General features: G+C 43.2%; 1 protein-coding gene across 5 annotated transcripts in view; it reads right to left on the bottom strand.

Annotated features, from left to right (window-relative positions):
• PBX1 (PBX homeobox 1) overlaps positions 1-22,832 on the bottom strand; it is a 220,271-nt gene that overhangs the window by 26,159 nt on the left and 171,280 nt on the right. For 3 of the 5 annotated variants that reach the window (XM_053391353.1, XM_053391356.1, XM_053391355.1), the window contains exons 3-6: positions 19,617-19,861; positions 9,665-9,855; positions 8,269-8,404; positions 1,839-1,998 (exon numbers count right to left, since the gene is read on the bottom strand). In XM_053391353.1, coding sequence (XP_053247328.1) covers positions 1,839-1,998; positions 8,269-8,404; positions 9,665-9,855; positions 19,617-19,861 — 732 coding nt within the window. The remainder of the gene's footprint in view (positions 1-1,838; positions 1,999-8,268; positions 8,405-9,664; positions 9,856-19,616; positions 19,862-22,832) is intronic. The other 2 variants (XM_053391354.1, XM_053391357.1) reach the window with 1 other exon arrangement.

Below are 22,832 nucleotides of genomic sequence, written 5' to 3'. Positions count from 1 at the left end.
TAGTGTTACTTGTGAGAATTGATTTCTGGTACTCCTCCACTTTGCCTTAATGGGGGCAAGATGACCAACAGCAATGGCTTCAGCCCTGGGGCTGCAACTGCCAGGACAACCTGCTTCACACACAGCCACATTGTCAATCGCTCCCTCATTTGAGCGAGGAGGGCCTACCTGTGGAACAAGGCCTCTGGCCCATGTCAGCTGCAGAGCCAGCACTACTAAACAAGCTTCAATCAGAAGAGATGGAGGGAAGAACCATCTCCAGGCATGATGAATGGTGTTACCAGGAGTTCTAGTCTCTTCCCCACTGCACAGAAATGGCACTCCTCAGACAATGGGGTCCATTCTGGTTAAGGGTTCTGAGGAGGGCCAGCTCTCCTGCCCCCAAAAGAAGACCAAAGTACAATGCCAGCTCTGCCGGTGCTGCTCAGCTATGGGTTACTATCTAAGATGTTTCTCCCATCGCCAAAGCAACTTGGGTAGGAGATTCCAGATCACAGAGTTCTAATTCCCATTGCTTTAGCCACTTGGTCACACTGACCTCAACTGGGGACTAGAATAAAGACTGAAGTGACTCAGAACAAGGGCTCACCTTAGGCACACACTCCTCTGAAAGAAAGATACTCTACTTTAATGCTTTATTATTTCAGAGCTTAAAAAATTCAGAGCAGGAGACATAGCATGTTTTCTAACAATATCTAGGCTCTCTTGGAAGACATCCAAATTACACCGTCTTCGGCACAGCTTGTTGGCAGCTTTACATAAATGCCTCGAATTTATATGTACCCATATAATTTCATAACGTAGAAAAAGTGTATCAACCCAATGTATTTGGCATTTCCCTCTTTTAAAACAAAAAGGCCATACAGTACACATTTGTTCACAAACTGGTCCTTAAGCTGACCTTTCCCCAAAAAGATTGTCCCAAGTTTTCTATGGCCCAGGAAATTACAATCCATTTTACAATGAACAATTTGTCATAAACAATTGTCTAACACGATGCAAACATGAAACAGCAAGCCTGATCCAAGCTCTTTACCACATGCATCTCAAATATCAAGATCAAATAAACTATTTATTGGGCTAATTTATTTCCCAAATTTCCACTCTGCCTTTCTCTGCAATAGTACTCAAGGAACCTAAAATGAATTTGTCCCTTGCATAACTAATACAAAAAACACAAGATCACATCCTGGAAAGGTAGAGGGACAAGCCATGTTTAAATTTTCATGGAGTAAAAAGCCCACTAGCAATTCTGATACCAAAGAAAAATAAAATTACACAAAACAGGTGAGCTACAGGTAATGGGAATAAATAAGCAATACTCCAGAGAGAAACATTCACGTAATACAGACACCAGATAACATGACTGGGTGATGCTCTGAGCAAAAGTCCCATGGAAACATTGTGTGCTCGTGTGCAGCTCCCATTCATTTCAATGTGGCTTGTACAGGAGAACTTCCTGGTGGATTGTGGCCCCTGAATGTGTTGGGTTATTTATCAGGGTCACCCAGTGATAAACGTCTCTCCCCTGTTGAAACATACAAATGTGCACGGACGACCTTTCTCCTGGGAGAACCAGCAACTCAGGCAAAGCGTTCTCCGTGCCAAAATTCCCAACACATTACTTTTAATCACACAGCATGACTACATTGCCTTCAGAAACAGAAAAAACAGACAGGAACAAAATATCCTAAATGAATACATTGCCCCAAAAGTGAACGAACCAAAGAGGAAACCAAATTAAAAAGCAAACGAGAAACACACATTGATACTAAAAGAAAATAAAACCCCACGGAAAGAAAAGAACAATAACAACCCAAAAGAAAAAAAAAACTAACCAGCTGAATTGGGAGTTGAGGGTGAGTTAGCTTGGCTTCCATGGGCTGACACATTTGTAGCAGTGACAGCCGTTTTGGCAGCATAAATATTGGCTTCCTCTTGAAATTTACCTATGTTCTTCTTGTACCGGATTCGCTTATTTCCAAACCAGTTTGATACCTAGAGCAAGTTTGAAAAAGAGAGAGAGAGAGAGGGGAAAAAGCCTGTTAATAAGAAGTCAAATATATGACCAGGGTGGGAAGCCAGGGGAAAGGGAGGAAAGAATGGGAATGCTGTTTAAGTAGGCTGATTAATAGTTTAGAATAAATCTCTCTCTGAACTTACAAGACAGACCCATAAAACTATATGATTTTGTGCTTATATACAGCGCACACTGTGGATTTTTGTTTATGTTTTCTGGTGTGAGAGGCTAGGCCTTGGGCCACATGCTAAAACTGTGCTTCCATACATTTCCATTTAAAATAGAAATCCATGTTTTCCTGATGTGATTTATGGAATCTCAGAATCATAGAAGAGACAAAGAGAGCCATCAGGAGCATCTTCTGTGCCAAGGGATCATTTCTTCCACAAATCGGCCCCACACCTCAAGAAGTTAACTTATGTAATTGTTACTACAAACAGAGGAGAACGAACAAGGTATGTCAAGACTCTGAAACTGCTGTAAAACTTTGCATCCCTATCCATGCACAGCTCCCTTGCAGTTGCTATAATGCATAAACAACCGTAAACGGAACTGTCATATACAGTGCTCTTTTTTATTGAAAAGTTTTCAGTTATAAAGAAATAAAGTGATACAAAGCAAAACAGAAGAAAATAAAAATAAAAAGGCACAGACATTTGTAGAGAAAAAACTCACCCGATATATGAATATATGTGAAAAATGCCCTAACCCATTCATTCTTTTATAAATTTGATATTATTATCCTGTCATATACAATGCTTAAAATTTGTGTAGATAAAATGTAGCCAAGACTTTGGAATGAAATTACTTCAAACTAATCACAGAAATGCTAACTTGGACAAATCTTTTAGTGTGAAGATCCTCAAAGAATAGAAGATGATCGTTGCAGTTTACTTTCTAAGGAGGCAGGGTAAAATAGATGCATTTCTCACTTGACAGAATTCACTGCAACACGTGGCAATGCAAGAAAGCCCTGGGCAGGTTTTTGTTAAACATACAGATGAACATTTTGGGGTGGAATTGCACCCGAGGGCCTTTCCCCAAGCCTCCATGAGCTGGAGCTCCTGTCTGCCAATCCTGCGTATCCTGCAACCTGCATAGGATCTTATTGTACAATCCATACGCTGCAAAAGGATAATCAGAGCCTATTGGTGTATATGTCTGTATGCCTGCAAATGAGACTCTGTATCTGTGGAATCTGGGACCAGGCTAGCAGGTGAAACCCCCTCAGCACAGGGCTTAGATAGCTTTTAAAAGGGAACAGACAAATTCCTGGAGAACAGTCTAGCTACGAAGGAAACCTCCTTATTCAGAGGTTGTCTGCCTTTGGATACAAGATAATAGAGGCAAAAACCTTCATGCCATGCTTGCGAGCACCCAGAGCCATGTGAACTTGCTGCTGCTGGAAGCAGAAGGCGGAACTAAATCCATCTTGGTCTGACCCTTGTATGTCTGCCCGGACAGCTTCCCTGAAATGCGAGACATGAATGCATAACGCTCTGGATTTTGAAATATCTGTGTGGATTCCACATATAGTCAGATGACAGCCTCATTTATTCTTTCTATAGCTGGCCAGCTTTTGCTTCTCACTTGGAACTGATGGCTTACAGATGAGAACTTCCGTCGCTGTCCATCATAGCGGCTTCTCTTTTTTTATAGCTTGGCATTGCACAAGTGAGTAAGAACAAGAGTGGCAGGTTGGCTCCATTGCATTGCATCGCATCGCATTGCACAACACAACACAACACAACACTGGGCTCCCCGTGGTTGGTTGGTGTGTGTGTGTGTGTGTGTTGTGGCCTTCTGGCCAAAAATGTTTCACCCACCCCACGCTAGAAGGATAAGCTTAACCTTCTCAGTGCAGTTTCTGAACTTTTTTCAGTAATGCTATGTTTGCTTTCTGAGTTGAGCACCATTCTCTTCTGTCTGAAAGCAAGATACATAAAAGCTTCCATTCATGAATAAAGTTGGAAATAGCGAAGCTTTTTTGGCACATATTTAAGGGCATTGCTAACACTGGATCTTTTGAAATGAAGCGGGTGGCAAATCAGTTTAAAGTTTGAAATAGAATCATGTATGTTTCATGCATACAGTTTATTTGGAGAGTCAAAAATCTGCCTGATAACATCTTTCCTGCTGTGGAAATGAACTTCTATGAAACAGGTGACATTACTGCATCAGTGGGATGTTTTCCCCGAGATTTAGAAGGAAGATCATAATCTTCCACCAACTTCTGGGTCGCTGCAGCATGAGATGCTTGAGGAACATGATTCCTGTGAATTCTGATATGAGTTGACCTGATCCATACCACCAGGATCAATGTGCAGACGAGGATGTAGCTATCCTTTAGATTTTGCACTTCTCAAAATTGTGTGGTGCAGTTATTGGCTCAAAACAAGTATCAAAATAATTTCTTTTGGAGACAAAACACGTTCTTGAGAAGACAAGTTTGTATTTAAATACAAATTTAAGTGCCCGTTTTCATGAGGATCTTTTTTTTTAAAAAAAGTAATTCTCAGCTTAATGTGGAAATGGGACACAGCTGGCTTATAACTAAACACATTCAAAAGTGACACAGACCTGAGAATTGGCTGATCCATCTATCCATCCTTAACTGAAGCCCCATCTCACATGAGCTTCTTGATATGGCTTTCCGTTGTGAAAGTTTAGTGAGGCCAGTGACCAGTGCTATTTTTCTAGGAAAAGAGGTGGAGAAACTCACCATGAACACCTCCCTTGTTCTCTTATAATGGCAACGGTGGCCACCTGAGAGGTGCCGGAACTGAGTTCTGGCAAGTTCTGGTTGTAAAAAAGTATCTTTCACCAGGAATTTACAGTACAGCTGGTGGACTACTGACTGGTTCCAATGGACAGCATGGCTTCAAAGTCTTATTAGAACTGTGAAAGTAAAACTGTAAAACTGGTTGCCACATAGTCCTGTAGATATTAACACAATATCTTTTCCAGAACAAAAGATGCTATAGAAGTTTTATGAGTAAGCAAACAGACAAATAAATGGGAAATCCTATATTTTATGCATCAGTGGAAGTCATATCGGAGGAAGTATTGTATACTTGGACAACAATTCAGGTTTGACCAAAGCATTCTCAATACATACAGGGAAAGTGAGAAATGAAGTAGACCTGTTAAATATAGTAATTGACATCTACTGCCCTTTGATTGGTATGGATGACATATCAGTTCCTTGGTGCTGAATAGCTGAAAGTTTGCATTTGGGAGCTTATCTGCCACTAAACAATGATAGAAAATGTCAGCATGCAGAACCTCTAAACCTCAAACCATATTGGACAGGTGGCAAGGGACAAGCTCACAATGTGATGCAATTTGTCAGCTCAAGAAATTAGCAAAGTCAAGGTTGCCATAATCTGAGAATACAAATTTAGAGTAACAGGAGATTCAAATTTGAAATATGAAAGAGAGTTCTCAAGATCACCCAACAATTCTACTAAAAGTTCAGAGTTGCTTCTGCATGCTGTGGCAGTTTCTACCTTAACAAGCCAAAAGAAAGCAGTAGCTCCTCTAGTTGTGGAATCTAGCATCAGATTGCATGCAACATCTCAAAACTTGGGGGTGAACAATCCTCACAGAGAAACACAATAGGAGCATGTGTGTGTTCATGTGTCCAAAAGGTCATTAATTAGTTAATAAATAACTTGAAAGAGCAGTGGGGCATAAATGCTAATTAATTCAATTTAGTATCTGGTTAAGTTACTAAAACATAAATGAATCTAAATGTCAGAGACAGAATGTTGTGTAATAGTCTATATGAATTAGTCAAGAGCAACTCATACCTAAGTAAACTTTCGTTACTTAAAAAAAATATTTAGCAAATAAAAAACATGCAGATATACAACCTGTCAGGAAGTTCTCCTGCACAAGTCTCATTCATTTCAAAGGGGCTAGTACAAGAGAACCCTGACAGCTGTCGTTACTTAAACATTTGCTAGCCCACATGAGAAACAAACAAAAGACAGATAGAAAGGTTGAGTACACAAAACTTCTATCTGGTGAACACATCTGGATAAAAATGCACATTGCAAGATGCAAATGGCAAGAGAAAACAAGAGTAGTTTTTGCTGAGTCTATTGAAACACAATAATCTCTGCTCTGAGTCTACTGGAACACAATAATCTCATCAGTGATTTGGGTGATGGAAGAGAATACCTTTGAAGCTGCAGGTGAAACCAAGAAGGAGGAATTGTTAACACTTTCAATGACAAAAAGTTTGAATCAAAAATATGTGAACTGGAAAAATGGTCAACAAAAAAGTAACATGAAATTCAATAAAGACTGGTATGGCCTGACTTCCCAGTTGGAAGCAATCTTCAGAAGGTTGCTGCTGTCTCCAACTGCATATACTGGGAAACAGCTCTTAGGCATTGCTACCTTCTTAATTTTAGGTGGCTCCCTGGATCATGGAATGCCCATTGGCTGAATGGCAAAAGCCTTTACAAAAGCCACAGCATTATAAAAATTTGAGAGGCAATAGCATAAGGGGGCAAAATCAAATTTCTACATCATCCATAGAATTACAGAATCAAAGAATCCTAGAATGGTAGAATTGGAAGGGACCCTAAGGGTCATCTGGTCCGACCCCCCTGCAATGCAGAAATCTTAACTAAAGCACCCATAACAGATGGTCATCCAAACTCTGCTTAAAAACCTCAAATGAAGGAGTCCACTACCTTCCGAGGGACTCTGGTCTGCTGGTTTTGATTCTTCTAATCAGCCAGAGTGGTCTTGTTATCAACCGGGTACCTCCAGAAGGTAGGAGCTGAACCAATGGCTTCAAGTTACAAGAAAGCAGACTAAACATCAGGAAGAACTCTCTGACAGTAAGAGGTGTTTGGCAGTGGGAAAGAATCCCATGAAAGGTGATGGACTCTCCTTCCTTCAAGGTTTTAAAGCAGAGGTTGGGTGGTCATCTGTCATGGGTGCTTTAGCTGAGATTCCTGCATTGCAGGGGGTCAGACGAGATGACCCTCAGGATACGTTCCAACTCTACAATTCTATTATTCTATGTTTCAACCTGTGTAATAAATTCATGCAGTTCTTGGTGACACAAATCTGCTCAGCTTCAATCTGTTTCAGCAACTTCCTTATCAAGGAAGGCTTCACTGAGAGTTTGGGAAGGTTGCCAGGAGCAATAATTCCACCATTCATAATCCCAGCCTTGAGGGTAGCCAATAACTGGTGGCCAATAGCTGAGCTTTCTATTCTAGGAGCACCCAGCTTCTTTGTCACCTTAATAAGAAATCTCAAACCATGTGGGAACACATAAAATAGCACAAAGAAGAACATTAAGGAGGTGTTATGTTCAGTAGCAAATGGGAGAGTAATTACTATGTACACCGCTTGACAAGATGGAAATTATCCTGGAAACTCCCCCCTCCCCCCTAGTCCATCCATGACAATATAGTCTTCACAAAAGTTTCCTAAATGTGGTGGTTTTCAAATGTTCTGCTTTCAGTGAATCCTTTCCACGTGGCTTTGTCAGCCTTGGAAACCACTATCAGCACTACAGATGAATCCTGGGCACATTCTAGGATGAGCTCTTAGTTCACATGCAGCTCTGGCCAAGAAGCCTCATTGTTGACCCAGGTGATGAGGGTACTATCTGAGCAGACATCCAACAAGTTGTCTTTCACGATCTTTTCCCGCTGCTACAGATTTTCTCATTGAGCAACTCCAGATAAACGTCGCGAGGCTGCCCAGAATAGTTGCCCATGATTCTAGTGCAAGCAACACAGGCTGTGCTCTTCTTTGGATTAAAATACTCAAGGGCTTAAAAACGATCCTGAATACCCAATTGCCGCATACAATCCTTGTACACAATTCAGCAGGATCATAGAACAATCCCCTGTAATGTAGGAATCTTTTGCCCAAGATGGGGCTCAAACCCAAGACCCTGAGATTAAGAGTCCCATGCTCTACCCTCTGAGCCATGAGTTTTAAGAGTCGTTTCCCCCCCAAATACAATCCCTTCCTTAAACAACTTCTACATTTCTTGCTTAGCAGATTTCTCCTTTCTTATGTCCTCAGAATTCTGCTGCTCCCCAGTCCCTCATCCCCCTGTTTGCTCATTCTTCATTCCCAATGGTACTCCCTTTCTATGCACTTTTTTTGGTGCGGGCTCTTTCCACCTCTCCCAGATTACATAAATGGATGGATAACCAGACAGACAAGACAGGTGCTCTCGGCATAGAACAGGCACCTGGGTTTCTTACCTGTGAGACTGTGATGCCACATTTCTTGGCTAGCTCCTCTTTGGCTTCCTCACTGGGGTATGGGTTGCTGAGGTGGGAATAGAAATACTCATTGAGGATTTCTGTAGCCTGCTTGTTGAAATTTCTTCTTTTCCGCCTGGTCAAAAAGAAACGGATGGTCAGTACTCAATGACCTAAAAGCAATGTATTTAAGGAAGAGCCCACAGTCACCACATATCAGTCCTCACATCCTGTTATGCGAATTTCAAATGGTCAAACTAGATGTTCCATAAAAGTAACAGCAGCCTTGGGAGGACGCAAATCTGACTGGCAAAGAAGCGAATCATTTAACCCTTTCCTCATGTGACAGTTTTCTGATGAAAATTACCTTCCATCGACTGCTCTTCACAAACGTGGAAGGTGATTTTGACCCACCCAAGAGATGGGCTAAGTGCCATCACCCCAACTGCTGTGCTGTCACTCCCTATGTCCACCTCCAAAGATTCTTTAATAAAAAAATAAAATGTGAGAAACTTGCATTTGTGTGTAACGTTTAGCTCTGTGTCAAATTAGATATTAGGGGAGATCCCTGAATCTTTTGTGGGAGTTTGGAGCACGTTGTCGGTTACACTGCGAACATCACTCGCTGCCTTTTAAACAGAGCACCTTCCATCGACCCACTTCCAAGTAGCCTTTATAATTCCAGTTTACTGGAAAACAGGCAGTGAAGCAAGTTGGAAGAAATTCATGTGGCACTGGCCACATACTTGAAAGATGGGCAAACTATGGGGAAACTAGCTTGTGCTCTGCTCTGTAAGGGGGTGGGGGGCAAACAAGTAGAAAAATCAGCATAATAGTGAGAGGCCTGGCCAATAACTTTTCTCCCCAGTGTGCTAATTTTCTACCTGCAGAAAACTTTTTCATGGGAGAGCATTCAAAGAGGGCATCTCCTCCCTGTAGTCTGAACTTGTACAGTCCATGTTATGTTTATTTTGCTTTTCAATTCTAGCTTCGACAATTGAATTTGTTATACATTTAGTTTGATCTCAGTTTGTACAGAAATAACCCTGTAGCTCATCTATCTTATTCCCCAGCAAGCTTAAGCAACTATTTCCTTTAAATGGTTCAATAGTAGCTTTCATTTGTTTGTTTGTTTGTTTGGGGGGGGGTGTAGAACAGCCTTGAAAATCTACCCTGAAGGAACAGGTAGAACAGTCTACAAAAGTTACTGATCCACAAAAAAAATTTTTACTAGCTCATGCTCCCACATATGTGAGTCATTTGTGGCCGCAACATACTGGAAGAAGTTGAAGAAAGGAGAAGAGGAACAGTCGCTCTTCCAATTTACAAGTCTTCCTTCCTAGTCACACAGAAGTGATTCAGTGAGTGGTTCTTGATATGCCTGGGGTAAACTCACCGTGCATCGAGAAATCGGGAGCGCAGGATCATGACAGCTTCGCATGTGCTCTGTTTGAGTTGCATCTGGATGGAACTGAACTTGCGATGGATGATGCTGACCATCCGCTCTATCTCCTTGGGTGAGATGGGCCGGGTCCTGCTCTGCTCTCGCAGCAGATTCATCACGTGAGTGGTGAACTCGTTGCATGCCTGGGACAACAAGAGAAAGAGCGAGAAGATCCCTTAGGACCGGAGGAGTCACTGCATGCTGTGCAAGAGGCGGCTGCAGCAGGGATGTAGGAATCCTGCCCCTTTATTCCTTCAAACGTTGTCTGGTTTTCTGACCCATGGTCTTGAACATCTGCTGAGCAACTCTACACAATGTCTCATTTAGAGAAACCACCAATGAAAATAAGATGCAGGTAGGAATATGTATCCAAATACACATCTTGCTTTTCATAAGATGTGCACTCAGATCCTTATTTAGGTGTGCAGCTAAATTCAATCGTTTCCTACTTCTTTGCTTTCAAGTGAATGCATAGTTGGATGTGCATAAAGATTCTTCAACCTCCAATGAGCTTCTGTAGAAGTTTCTGTATCCAGCCACCATTTTTTTGCCTCCATTACTTCCACAAGAATTTGTGTGTACTGATAATCTCTCCCTTAAAGGTAAAGGGACCCCTGACAGTTAAGTCCAGTTGTGTCCGACTCTGGGGTTGCGGCGCTCATCTCGCTTTACTTGGCAGAGGGAGCCAGCGTACAGCTTCCAGGTCATGTGGCCAGCATGACTAAGCCGCTTCTGGTGAACCAGAGCAGCGCATGGAAATGCCGTTTACCTTCCCGCCGGAGCGGTACCTATTTATCTACTTGCACTTTGATGGGCTTTCGAACTGCTAGGTTGGCAGGAGCAGGGACCGAGCAACGGGAGCTCACCCCATTGCGGGGATTCGAACCGCTGACCTTCTGATCGGCAAGTCCTAGGCTCTGTGGTTTAATCTCTTAGTAGAAAGTAATTGGATATAACCCAGTAGCAGTCTTTGGGTTTTAAAATTTCAGTGGTACCCTGTGGAAGGCCAAAATTCACCATCCCCGCCTCTCACCTTCCACTCTTTGTCACTGTTGCGATGCCCCCTGAGGCGCTCTCTTGGCTCGGTGCCCAATGCAAGAGAACCGGTCACACTCCCCTAAATCCGCCTCTTTATAAGCAGGCATATGCTGATTATGGAGCCATTTCACGCAGGTCAGAAATTGAACCTTTCGGATTACTGTGACACCTCTATCTAATACCCTTATGGAATAAAAGATCCAACACCAGTTTATGACAGTACATGAGCAAATGCAAAAGAGCATGAGCATGCACACATGGACTGATAAAGGCGCAAATTTGTGACTAGGGGGAGAAATTCACTTTGGTTCACATTTTATTGTGAACCTACCTAATTTGCACTTACCAATACAGAGCTATCCTTCAAAATTTGCACTTCTACAAATTTGGCCATGCAGTTCTCCAGCCAGACAATGCATACAAAATATATATATTAGGAAAAAGTGTGCATAAATGCATATATTAGTGAACATAACTTGAAAATGCATTGTATTAGGAAAAACTGATTGCAACGATGTGTATATTAGGTAAAATTAAATATAAAATTTCCATATTAGGAAAAATGCAAACTAAAATGCTGATGGATTCTCATGCTTTTTAAAAAAATAATAATCTCAAATTTATGCAGAAATAAGGAGAACCGAATTTAAGATTGGACAAATGAAAAACTCAATTTGACAGGTTCACCTATTCTTATCTGTGACAGAGCTGAACCAATGGTCTGATTTATTTTGTTTGCATTTATTTAAAAATGTATACCCCTACCTTAAAAAAAAACAAAAAACAAAAACCTCAGGCAGCTTTTTTCCTGTGCATGAATGATCATTTCCCCAAATGCGCAATTGAAATATATGTCCAGAACTCAGTGTAAGTATCGACTACAGAGCCACAGATGTTTGAGAGAGTCTATTTGCAGACAGGAAAAGAAATCGTCTAGGGAAGGCAAAGTGTTTTTGTTACTTAATGAGATGCTCTCAGAGATGAGATGAGCCTTTGCTCTGTTGATATGGCTATAAGAAGTACTGCCCATGTGATTCTGGAATGGACCTGCCATTAGAAGACATAAAATACACTATTTGAACACATGATCAGACATTTTTCTGCTGTCCGTTGCACTGCAGAAAACCAATCCAGTTCCAAACTAACATTCCACCTCCAGCTCATACAAGTTCAGTTTCAGTCAGGCTAACAAACTCTCTGGCTAGCTAATATTCTTCAATAACACAGGGAATCAACATTACAGAAAAAAAACATTCACACACAAGATATCAGAAGCAGAAATATATATGGGACACCGTACATCATGGAAACATTAATAGGCCACACTTGTTTGGCACAGGGTCAGATAGCGCTTGAAAGAAACTGGCTTTATTTTGCTGATGGAGAGTTGGTGCAGGGCCTCCAGAATGCTGTGAAGATTACACCCTATGGAAGGGACAATCCTATGTCAAGACCAGGTGGGGGAAGAGACACACACAGTGGGATTTTCTCCAATGGGACAGTGGGAAAGATTCCTGTGAGCTGAGCATCAGGGAGAACAAGTTATGCTAGAACCCTTCTCCCTACCATGCTAGTTTGAAGGGAATTGTTTTGTGCAGAGGAGTGGGATCCCTGTCTGAAGTCTAAAGTGGCCCAAGCTCAGAAACAGGTTGAAAACCTCAGGGAGAACTAGGCCAAAGACTGAGGGTGGAAATGAACAGCACAAAAGCTACAGAGTGGGTGGGTGTTGAATTGAAAAAAATCAGCTCACATTTAAAGGCAAGCCTATCTAATTTGGGGACGTGGGTGGTGCTGTGGTCTAAACCACTGAGCCTAGAGATTGCTGATCAGAAGGTTGGCGGTTCAAATCCCCGTGATGGGGTGAGCTCCCGTTGCTCGGTCCCAGCTCCTGCCAGCCTAGCAGTTCGAAAGCACGTCAAAGTGCAAATAGATAAATAGGTACCGTTCCGGCAGGAAGGTAAACGGCATTTCCATGCGCTGCTCTGGTTTTGCCAGAAGCAGCTTAGTCATGCTGGCCACATGACTCGGAAAAACTGTCAGCTCTCTCGGCCAGTAAAGCGAAATGAGCGCCGCAACCCCAGAGTCGTTCGCGACTGGACTTAACTGTCAGGAGTCCCTTTACCTTTACCTATCTAATTTGTATATTCTGAAACAATATTCAGCCTGAAACACAGCCATCCTTCAAAATCCACACTGAATTTTGCAATGCAGTTCTCCAGCCAGGTAATAAGCACAAAAGTGTGTATGCATATGTACACACAAATGCAAAAATAATAATTGTACATATAAAACTGGGGCAAGAAGTCAGAGGGGTGAGATACAAATAGTATTATTAATGTTGTTGTTGTTAACATGTGAAAAAAATGCAAATACTGAGGTTAAGTGTCCATATGAATACCTACTCTACGGATAGCCACCTGCCTTGGATGCTTTAGCTGAGATTCCTATATTGCAAGGGGTTGGACTAGATGACCACTGGGGTCCCTTCCAACTCTACGATTCTGCAGTACTATGGATAGATTCATCTTGGCTGTGACTCAGCCTGGAAGACCTTCTCGGTGCCTTACGGGCCTTTTCCCACCTGGACTGGGAAGGCAGCGCCCTGACGGACTCCATCTACAAAAGCTGAGGCTGTAGAAGAGGGCCTGGGTCATGGAGCCTCAACTTCCACAGCTACCTTGGAAGGACTGGCAGCCATGGTCCATGCCAATGACAATGTTCTTTTATCTTGATAATTCTGCTCTTTTATATGTGTGCTTTATATTTGATTTCCCTTAATAATGTTTTCTTTTTAAATGTTCAAGACAGTATTTTCGTTTCCTGCTCATTATGTTGCTTGGAATGTATACTTTATATGTGACTTTCTTCAGTAGTTTAACTCTGGATGGTTTTATTTGATGTTTTAATGTAGGTTGTAAACCGCTTCCAGATTTTTCCCTTAAAAATATAAAGCGGTATAGAAATGAAATGATGATGGTGAGAACAACAACAACATATTAATGAAAACAGCACATAAAATGCATTATTTAAGGGGAAATTGATTTGTAAAAATGGCATACTGGGCAAAACTGCATACAGGCAGGTGCATATCAGGAGAAAATCACATTAAAATGTTGATTATTTTTCATGAAGACTTAACAAAAATCAAAACAGGTGTGGAGAACTGAACTTCAGATTGAGAAAAAATAAAAACTGTGAGAAACTGAAATTGGCAGATTCATCCTTCCCTCTCAATAGTAAGGAGGTTCTCAGAATGTGCCAGGGTCATGAGAAAACAGCTAATATATAATTCCAGATGGATTAATTATATAATGAAAGGATCTCATGAGTTCACATTCAGAGAAAACTTCCTGTTGTGTCTCTCCACAGATCACTGGGCTTGCCTCCTCTCAATCATTGACTCATGCAGAGATGCAACAGGCAATCTTCCAGGCGGGATTCTGGTAACCGTGCTGTGCTTCTGGACTGGGTGTGATTGTATCACTTAGTCACTCCCAGTGCAGAGATACAGTGGGATTACCTGCCTTCTGCCTGGGAAAATGCCTGTTGTGTCTCTGCATGAGTCACTTATTTTGGGCATTCCTCCTGACTGGAACAGGCACTTGTCCCCTGAATCTCTCTACAAATCCCCTTCAGATCAGGACATGCTCCCATATCATCAACTCATGCAGAAACACAGATCAGGGCCCTCGACGAGTATGCAATTCTTACACAACCAACAAACAAATTTGTAAATAAAAGTTTTAATACGTCTGTCTGTGAGCAAAAATTGTGATTTGTATCTTCTGGCTACAGGGTAAGCTCAGTGAACGTATTTGTGTCAAAACTGGAAAATAGATAGGCTGGGCCAGAGCATTTCTTTGTGATGTGTGTAGGGTATTTATTTATTTATCTCCCAGTACGTTTCCGAGCACAATTCAAAGTTTTGGTGCTGACCTTTAAAGCCCTAAACGGCCTCGGTCCTGTATACCTGAAGGAGCGTCTCCACTCCCATCGCTCAGCCCAGACACTGAGATCCAGCACCGAGGGCCTTCTGGCAATTCCCTCATTACGAGAAGTGAGGTTACAGGGAAACAGACAGAGGGCCTTCTCGGTAGTGGCACCCGCCCTGTGGAACGCCCTCCCTTCAAATGTGAAGGAAATAAGCAGCTATCCTATCTTTAAAAGACATCTGAAGGCAGCCCTGTTTAGGGAAGTTTTTAATATTTAATGCTGTATTGTTTTTAACACTTGATTGGAAGCCGCCCAGAGTGGCTGGGGAAACTCAGCCAGATGGGTGGGGTATAAATAATAATTATTATTATTATTATTATTATTATTATTATTATTATTATTATTATTATTATATCTGCAGGAAACTTTTTACATGGACCAGAATTCAAAAAATGTCACCTATGATTCTTATCGCTGTATTCTGTTTCATGTGTAGAACTGGCCTAGAAGTGAGTCACAGATCAGGCCAAAGAAAGTACAGTATTTTTTGCTCTGTAAGACTCACTTTTTCCCTTCTAAAAAGTAAGGGGAAATGTGTGTGCGTCTTATGGAGCGAATGCAGGCTGCGCAGCTATCACAGAAGCCAGAACAGCAAGAGGGATTGCTACTTTCACTGCGCAGCGATCCCTCTTGCTGTTCTGGCTTCTGAGATTCAGAATATTTTTTTTCTTGTTTTCCTCCTCCAAAAACTAGGTGCGTCTTGTGGTCTGGTGCGTCTTATAGAGCAGAAAATACGGTAATTGTTCTGCCACCCTGGTAGCCATGGGCACTGGGTGTGATGCCAGGTTCAGGGATGCACCTTCCAGGGCAAGAACTGGAGCTGACAGGTGGCACGCAGCAAACAGTGGTGGCTTATGAGACAACAATTGGGAGGAGGACAGCCCCCAACCCCCATTAGCACCTCATTTGCCTCCGACAAACATGCATGGATGGGTTTGCTGCTGAGCAGCTTTGCCCATTTATTGCTTGACAATCCCACTGGTCACCTCTGCTAGAAACGGAATCTCTGACAATCACTAACGCCAGCCCAAACTTTGGCAGCCGGTGATAAGAGCGGGTGAGTTATCACAGGTTTGGGGATGACACGAATCAACTCATTGCAAATACAAAACATGACACTTACTTTCAGCAAGTTTCCCGCCTGTGTGTTAACAAGGATAATAATTAGAGCCAAAGCGGCAGGGTTGTAGAGCACATCAGGATCCCTGACATGAAAGGGCAAACAGGTAATAACTGAAATTAGACGTGCCAAAGGCATCTTGCTGCCAGAAGCTCATACACCCAGTTTCTGGAGGGCTCTGTTCTTGATGACTGACCACAATCTTAATTTGACAGAGGGTTCTTAATGTCAGTTTCTTCGCCGGCCGTATCAAGGAGTCTTCCCTTCCCTCAGCCAGGCGGGGATACGATACGAGGAGGAAAGTGATGCAAACATATATGGCCTTAAGGCAAAGACTAACAAATGGGCAGTGAAGAGATTCTTATTCCCCAAGTCCTACAAAGGCTCCAGGCAGATTGGCTCCTTGCACAAGCCAACCTATCTGAACTGCTCTCCCCCTGCATTTCTAGGGCTGTGAGACTGAAGGAGAGAGCTCACCACACCTGGAAGAGAATGGTTTTCCATTCAGTTGCTGGTCGGGCACCCCCACAACCAGGTTCACACAATATGAGGGCTCTATCAGGAGTAGGCAGTCTAAGGCCCATGGGCCACAAGTGGCTCATGGGGGTTGTTTAACCGGCCCCCGAGCTGCCCCCTGAACTGAGCCACCCGTGTGGCGAGTCCCTGCGTGCTGCACTAAACCGGTGCAGCGTGGTGCAGGGACTCGCTTCTGTGGTGCCGGAAATCATGTCTGCACATGCTCAGACGCCGGAAAACGCAGCTGTGCACACAATCCGGCCCACAGAGGGATCTCAGCTGGAGTGAACCGGCCCAGGCAAGGAAAACCTTGCCGACCCCTGGGCTCTATGGGGCAGCATAGTAGGAGTAACAAGAACCCCCAGCTGGGTGAGGGTGTCTGTCTGGGTAAGTCCTGTCGAGAGACAAAGGTAGGATTACTGCTGATCTCTTTTATTTACATTCCTGCCCTTTGTTAGAAAGGAAACTGGGTGCCATCCTGGGTATAGTTGGAATAGGACCGAAGTTTACTCACCACTCTTTCTTATGAGAAAGAGGCAAACCATGGAGGTGATCTACAGAGAAAGCTAGTTTCCATATATTTATTTCTTCCTCACTATCGCTAGGGGAATGACAAGCGTTTCTTGTCCCTATTGCTCCCAAATGAAGCTCTTTTCCCAAATTTGCCAAGCCCAGAGGCCAAACCTGGGAAGATTTTAAAGCACCTGAAGTGGACCCAAAATGGCACAGCCCCTCCCTGCCAGGGAAGAAGGGGTGAGGGAAGATCTCCCTCTACATCAGGAACAAGGGTGGAAGAAATAGTGATGTCCGGATCTGATGCCCTGGTGAACGCTGCTGCCTGAGGCAGTCACCTCTCCTTGCATCATAGGTGAGCTGGCCCTGGTGTGTTGGGGAAGATGGCTCTAGTGGTGATCGCTCCAGCTGGCAAGATGAAATGCTTGTGCAAATGGAATGTTCATCATAGCACAACACTGAATTCCACCCTTAGAGGGCATTTTTAGTGAATATCCTGTAATTTCCAGAAAAAGGAGGGAAATCTAAAAAAAACCCCACTCTCAATAGAGGAGGGAGTTTTTCCTGTCTAGTCAATTCATTAGCATTTTAAAAATATAAAGTGACAACAGTGGCTTTGGGGCATATCTTTGGTGCAGTGAATAGGTCTTGTAAATGCTACAATTCATCTTGGGAATCCTTTAAAAAATCAGCTGAGATGGAAAAAGATGAAACCATCTTGAAGGTGATCTTTGCAAGAGAAAATTCAGGAATGTTGCCCCTGTTCAGTGTCTTATGCACAAAAGCATTTATTGAAATCCCTTGCACACATGGATTTCTGTGGTATGGAGAGTAGGTGTGTGCATTGAATATCCTTGTCTGTAAAAAAACACCAACCCACTAGATCAGGTTGTGTTGTACTAGAATCACTGCACAACTTTTCTAGCTTCTAATACAGAAATGTATTATTTAGTACTTTAAACCATTAAATCAATCTTTCAGGAACTATGAGTTTATCACCTATTACATATTAGACAAAACTGCAGAGGGAATGTTCAGGTACTATTCAGATATTACAGTATTTTGATAACATGCTTCTCTGAGATCTGGAGGCTAAGGGAGCGGGGAAGAACTCATGCTGATGCTGCCCCTTCCAGCTGCAGTTCAGGATTTAACAGTTCTGTACATCACAATGTATTAAGATTAATTCACAAAAGGCTGCAAGGAGTTCACATGTTGGAGTAAGAAGTTCCACAAAAATTTCCTAGAGGTTCATTGTAGAAAAGAATTGTGTATATTACTCTGATGGCCACATCTATACCATACATTTAGAGTACATTCATAGCATTTTCATGGCTTCCCCCAAAGAATCATGGGAACTGTAGTTTACCACTCACAGAGCTACAATTCCCAGCATGCTTAACAAACAACAGTAACCAGCATTCTTTGGGGAAAGTCATGTGCTTTAAATGTACTGAGTGGATATGGCCTCTGTCATATGTTAAGTATTCTAGGCTGCATCAGCAAAAGTCTAGTGTCCTGATCAATGGAAGTCATAGCCCCACTCTATTCTGCCTTGGTCAGACCACACCTGGAATATTGGGTCCAATTCTGGGAGCCACAATTTAAGAAGGATGTTGACAAGCTGGAACGTGTGCAGAGGAGGGCAACTAGGATGATCAAGGGTTTGTAAGCCAAGCCTTATGAAGACCAGTTGAGGGAGTTGGGTATGTTTAGTCAGGGAAGGAGGAGACTGAAAGGAAGTCATCTAGTCCAATTCTCTGCATTGCCGAAATCTCATATGAAGCATCCTTGGAGGTTTTTAAGCAGAGATTGGATGTCCATCTGTCATGGATGCTTTAGTTGAGATTCCGGCATTGGAGAAACTAAGTAATGTCAATGGGATGTGAACTCTCTAAACATTATTTGCATATACAGCTTGTCTTAAGAATCCTTCACCATCAAATCCAACATCAGAGAAGTCCTGTGAGATGATGTGTTATCATGATTAGCCGCAAAGCTTTTCCTGGACTGCATCATTTTAGGACCTAGTTGAGGAGGCAGCCTGTAGGAACGCTCTCCACAAACAAATCCCCCTGCATGTTCAAAACCAGCATTTCCGGAAAAAGGATTCAGCTAAGTCCTTGGAGAGGAAGGGCAGGATAGAAATTTGATAAATAAAAAAATAAACAAACCAGTCCTCCCCAAATCGTTATTTTTCTATATTAAGCTTTGTTTATAGAGAGCATCCCGATTTGGATCTATGAAACCAGGGGTCAGCAAACTTTTTCAGCAGAGGGCCGGTCCAATGTTCCTCAGACCTTGTGGGGGGCCGGACTATATTTTGAAAAAAATAATAATGAATGAATTCCTATGCCCCACAAATAACCCAGAGATTCATTTTAAATAAAAGGAGACATTCTACTCATGTAAAAACACGCTTATTCCTGGACCATCTGCGGGCTGGATTTAGAAGGCGATTGGGCCGGATCTGGCCCCCCAGGTCTTAGTTTGCCTACCCATGTATGAAACTCGTCCACCTGCGTCATGAAGTGGTACTGTTCTAAAAATGGCTTTGCTGCTTTATTCTGCTGAGTGCATAAACTCTGAGAACAAGGATAAGGTGGAATTCGAACCCAGATCCAGCACCTTATCCATAGGACCATGGATTTTTTTGTGTGCAGTCCAACATTATATGTTGGCTTCTACTGTGGTACGGGAAACTGCCACGCACAAGATTAGTACCTGCTCGTATTTCTCCAACTCGGTGTGGTAGATCTGTCGAATTTGAGATAGTTTTGCTCTGTAGTCCGAATGCTCCACAGAATTGTCCGAGCCGGCACCCCCAGATGCTGCGGCTGCGGCAGCCGCAGCGGCTGAACCCCCTCCTTTTTCAGGGCCTGCTACCCCTTCTGCTAAAAGCATGTTGTCCAGTCGCATTAGCTGTGGGTCTGTTGGTTCCTCCTCCTGAGCCCCTCGAATACTCAACACTGTGAGAAAGCACAAAAGTGAAATGCATAGATTAAAACACGGAATGATAGCAACCGCTTCCTAAGTATCTAGGAGTAGGTTCCAATGAGTGTCTGCATATGAAGATATAAACCTCTACAGTCCTACAAAGGACCCGCCCTTTCCTCTGGGGACCCTTCTGAGTATCATCATCATCAGAGATGCTTCTCTGTGTATCCCCAACTTTGACCGAAAGGTGGGTGGCGACCGCAGAAAGGGCTGTTTTGATGGTGGCAACCCCAGCTTTGGAGTTTTCTTCTCAGGGAGATTCAACTGGCATTGAGCTGATGTCATTCAGCACCAAGTAATGAACTTTTGTTAAATTTTCTCCCCATCTCCTTTAGCCTTCAGACACTTGCTGAAGACTTTTTGTTGTTTCTGGTTGTTTTTAGTATTTATTTTACTCTTCCAATTTGCTGCCCACTTTTAAATTACTGCTGGTTTCTAAAGTGTTTCTTCTCATGGTTGTTTTTCTCATATTTCAAGGTGTTTTCCTTTTATTGCACTATATACTTTTTAAAATGATGTAAACTGCTGCTTTGTCTGCCTTAACAATATTTATGTATTTTATTGTTTTCTGCTGTTGTTTTTCATAAATTGTTATAAAAGGCTGAAGATCAGGGTACCAAATAATTTTAATAAAATATCTTCCTTTATGAATATGGCTTAATATTTAGGCACAAAATGATAAATTATATTATTTTGCAGTTCTCTGATGCAGGGAAACCATCTGAAAACGGTCAGCAACTGAAAGTGTCTAGACAAAGCCGGGCCATCTGAAGGAGGCCAATAGTTCTGTCTACTGACCAAACCAAACGACCAACCAACCAAACATAATATTGTCTTTAAAAGGCATTTACCGTATTTTTTGCCCTATAGGACGCACTTTTTCCCCTCCAAAAATGAAGGGGAAATGTGTGTGCGTCCTATGGGGCGAATGCAGGCTTTCGCTGAAGCCTGGAGAGTAAGAGGGGTCGGTGTGCACCGACCCCTCTCGCTCTCCAGGCTTCAGGAAGCTTTCCGCAAGCCTTGGGAGCCCGCGGGAGTTCCCGTCGGGCTCCTTAGGCTTGCGGATAGCAGCCTGCATCTTGAAGCCAGGGGCGCTCAGCACCTTATCCATAGGACCATGCTTCGGTTCCCCCGCCGCGGTTTGGAGGCTGGCGGCAGGAGAAGCGCACTTCTCCCAGCCGCCAGCCCCACAAACTGGGGGACAGCGGGGAGACGCAGCGCGCCTTCCCGCTGTCCCCCGACCTGGTTTGGAGGCTTGCAGATATCCGCAAGGCACGGGAGCCCGGCAGGAAGTCGCGCCGGTTTCCCAAGGCTTGTGGAGAGCTGCCTGTTCTGGGGGCTGGGGTCGGGGCAAGCTCGGGCTTCTCCCACCCCAGCCCCCCCCTCCAAAACTAGGTGCGTCCTATGGGCCGGTGCGTCCTATGGGGCGAAAAATACGGTACTTTAAAATGAAACTCTTTACAGTGGTGCCTCGCAAGACGAAAGTAATTCGTTCTGCGAGTCTCTTCGTCTTGCGTTTTTTTGTCTTGTGAAGCACGGCTGTTAACGGTACTTAGCGGCTTTAAGAAAAAGGAAACAAACTCGCAAGAACTCGCAAGACGTTTTCGTCTTGTGAAGCAAGCCCATAGGGAAATTCGTCTTGCGAAGCGACTCACGAAACGGAAAACTCTTTCGTCTTACGAGTTTTTTGTCTTGCGAGGCATTCGTCTTGCGAGGTACCACTGTACTTCACTTTAGAAGAGTTTTTGGGAGAAGGAAGCTATTTTGGGGAGGGTGCAAGAAATGGAGACCTAAAAGGGGTAAAGCAATTTACAGGGTGGGGAAGGGGATGGCTGCTCCCCTCACAGTGACCCACAGCTAGACATGCCTGCACTACAGATAAATGGCAAGATTCGGTCAGCAACCACCACTTTGGCGCAAGCAAAACCATCTACAATTGGCACAACAAGAGTTAAGCTACAGCCAGTGCATTCAAATAGTAAATAAGTAAAATGCCCTGCCCTTGTGTGTGCGGCTGGCCAGACCCTGTAGGCTGTTGCCAATTCCGGTCACATATGCAGCTTTTGCAGGTCAGCCACATGAGGCTGTGACAGGGAAGGTGGATGTGAGGCCAATTCGAGGGGACACTTAGTTATTGGGGGCATCATGTTCTTCACATGATAAGACCAGACAAGAAGACTGTTTACACATGCTCTGCATTTATGGCAAAGAAGGCTCAGTGCTGTATTTTCAAAGCAGGCAGCCCAGTTATAAAATAATTATGCAGCAGTAGTTTATGTTCAGATTTCCAAGAGTTGCACAAACGTATGGTGATCAAGGTGAGAACAGTCAGTAACTAGATCTGAATCAGCACAGCTCTGCATCCTCTCTCTCTCTCTCTCTCTCTCTCTCTCTCTCTCTCTCCTAGTGCCCACAAGTGCAGACTGTCACACTGTTGTGCACTGTTGCTCTCTCACACATTTGTTTAGATGCTGGAACTGCTGCACAACCATAAAAGTACACTTTCACAACCCACTGATAAATGGTAATAGCTAATGCACTTTTTATTTTATATTTTTTTAAAAGGCAGACTTTTTGAGGTATGAAAAGCGATGGAAATCTACAGCAGAAGGTGCAGAACAGCAACTACCGGTACTTACTTGACAACAACGTCATGTAACCTCCGCATAACTTTTGTGAAAAATCAGGACAATTGCTTGATGCACACTCTGCCTTGAAGTGGCATCTTTGTTTTTGTAAAACAGCAACCCACCACTCTCTTCCCTGCATCTGATACAACTTCAGACAGCCTGAGGTGCAGGCAGCGAAGTGCTGCGGAGTGAATTATGAAAACCATTCCCAATTTTTTGTAATCTACTTCTTGTTGGTTGTTCAGTTTTGGAAGAGTGTCATGCATTCTGACCATCCCTAACATATCTGACCATTGAGTGGTTGTCTTCTACT

Source organism: Podarcis raffonei, chromosome 6, assembly GCF_027172205.1.
Source record: "Podarcis raffonei isolate rPodRaf1 chromosome 6, rPodRaf1.pri, whole genome shotgun sequence".
NCBI classification, from domain to species: domain Eukaryota; kingdom Metazoa; phylum Chordata; class Lepidosauria; order Squamata; family Lacertidae; genus Podarcis; species Podarcis raffonei.
The sequence above is the reverse complement of the archived record's forward strand: the minus strand, read 5'-3'. Positions and strand labels throughout refer to the sequence as shown.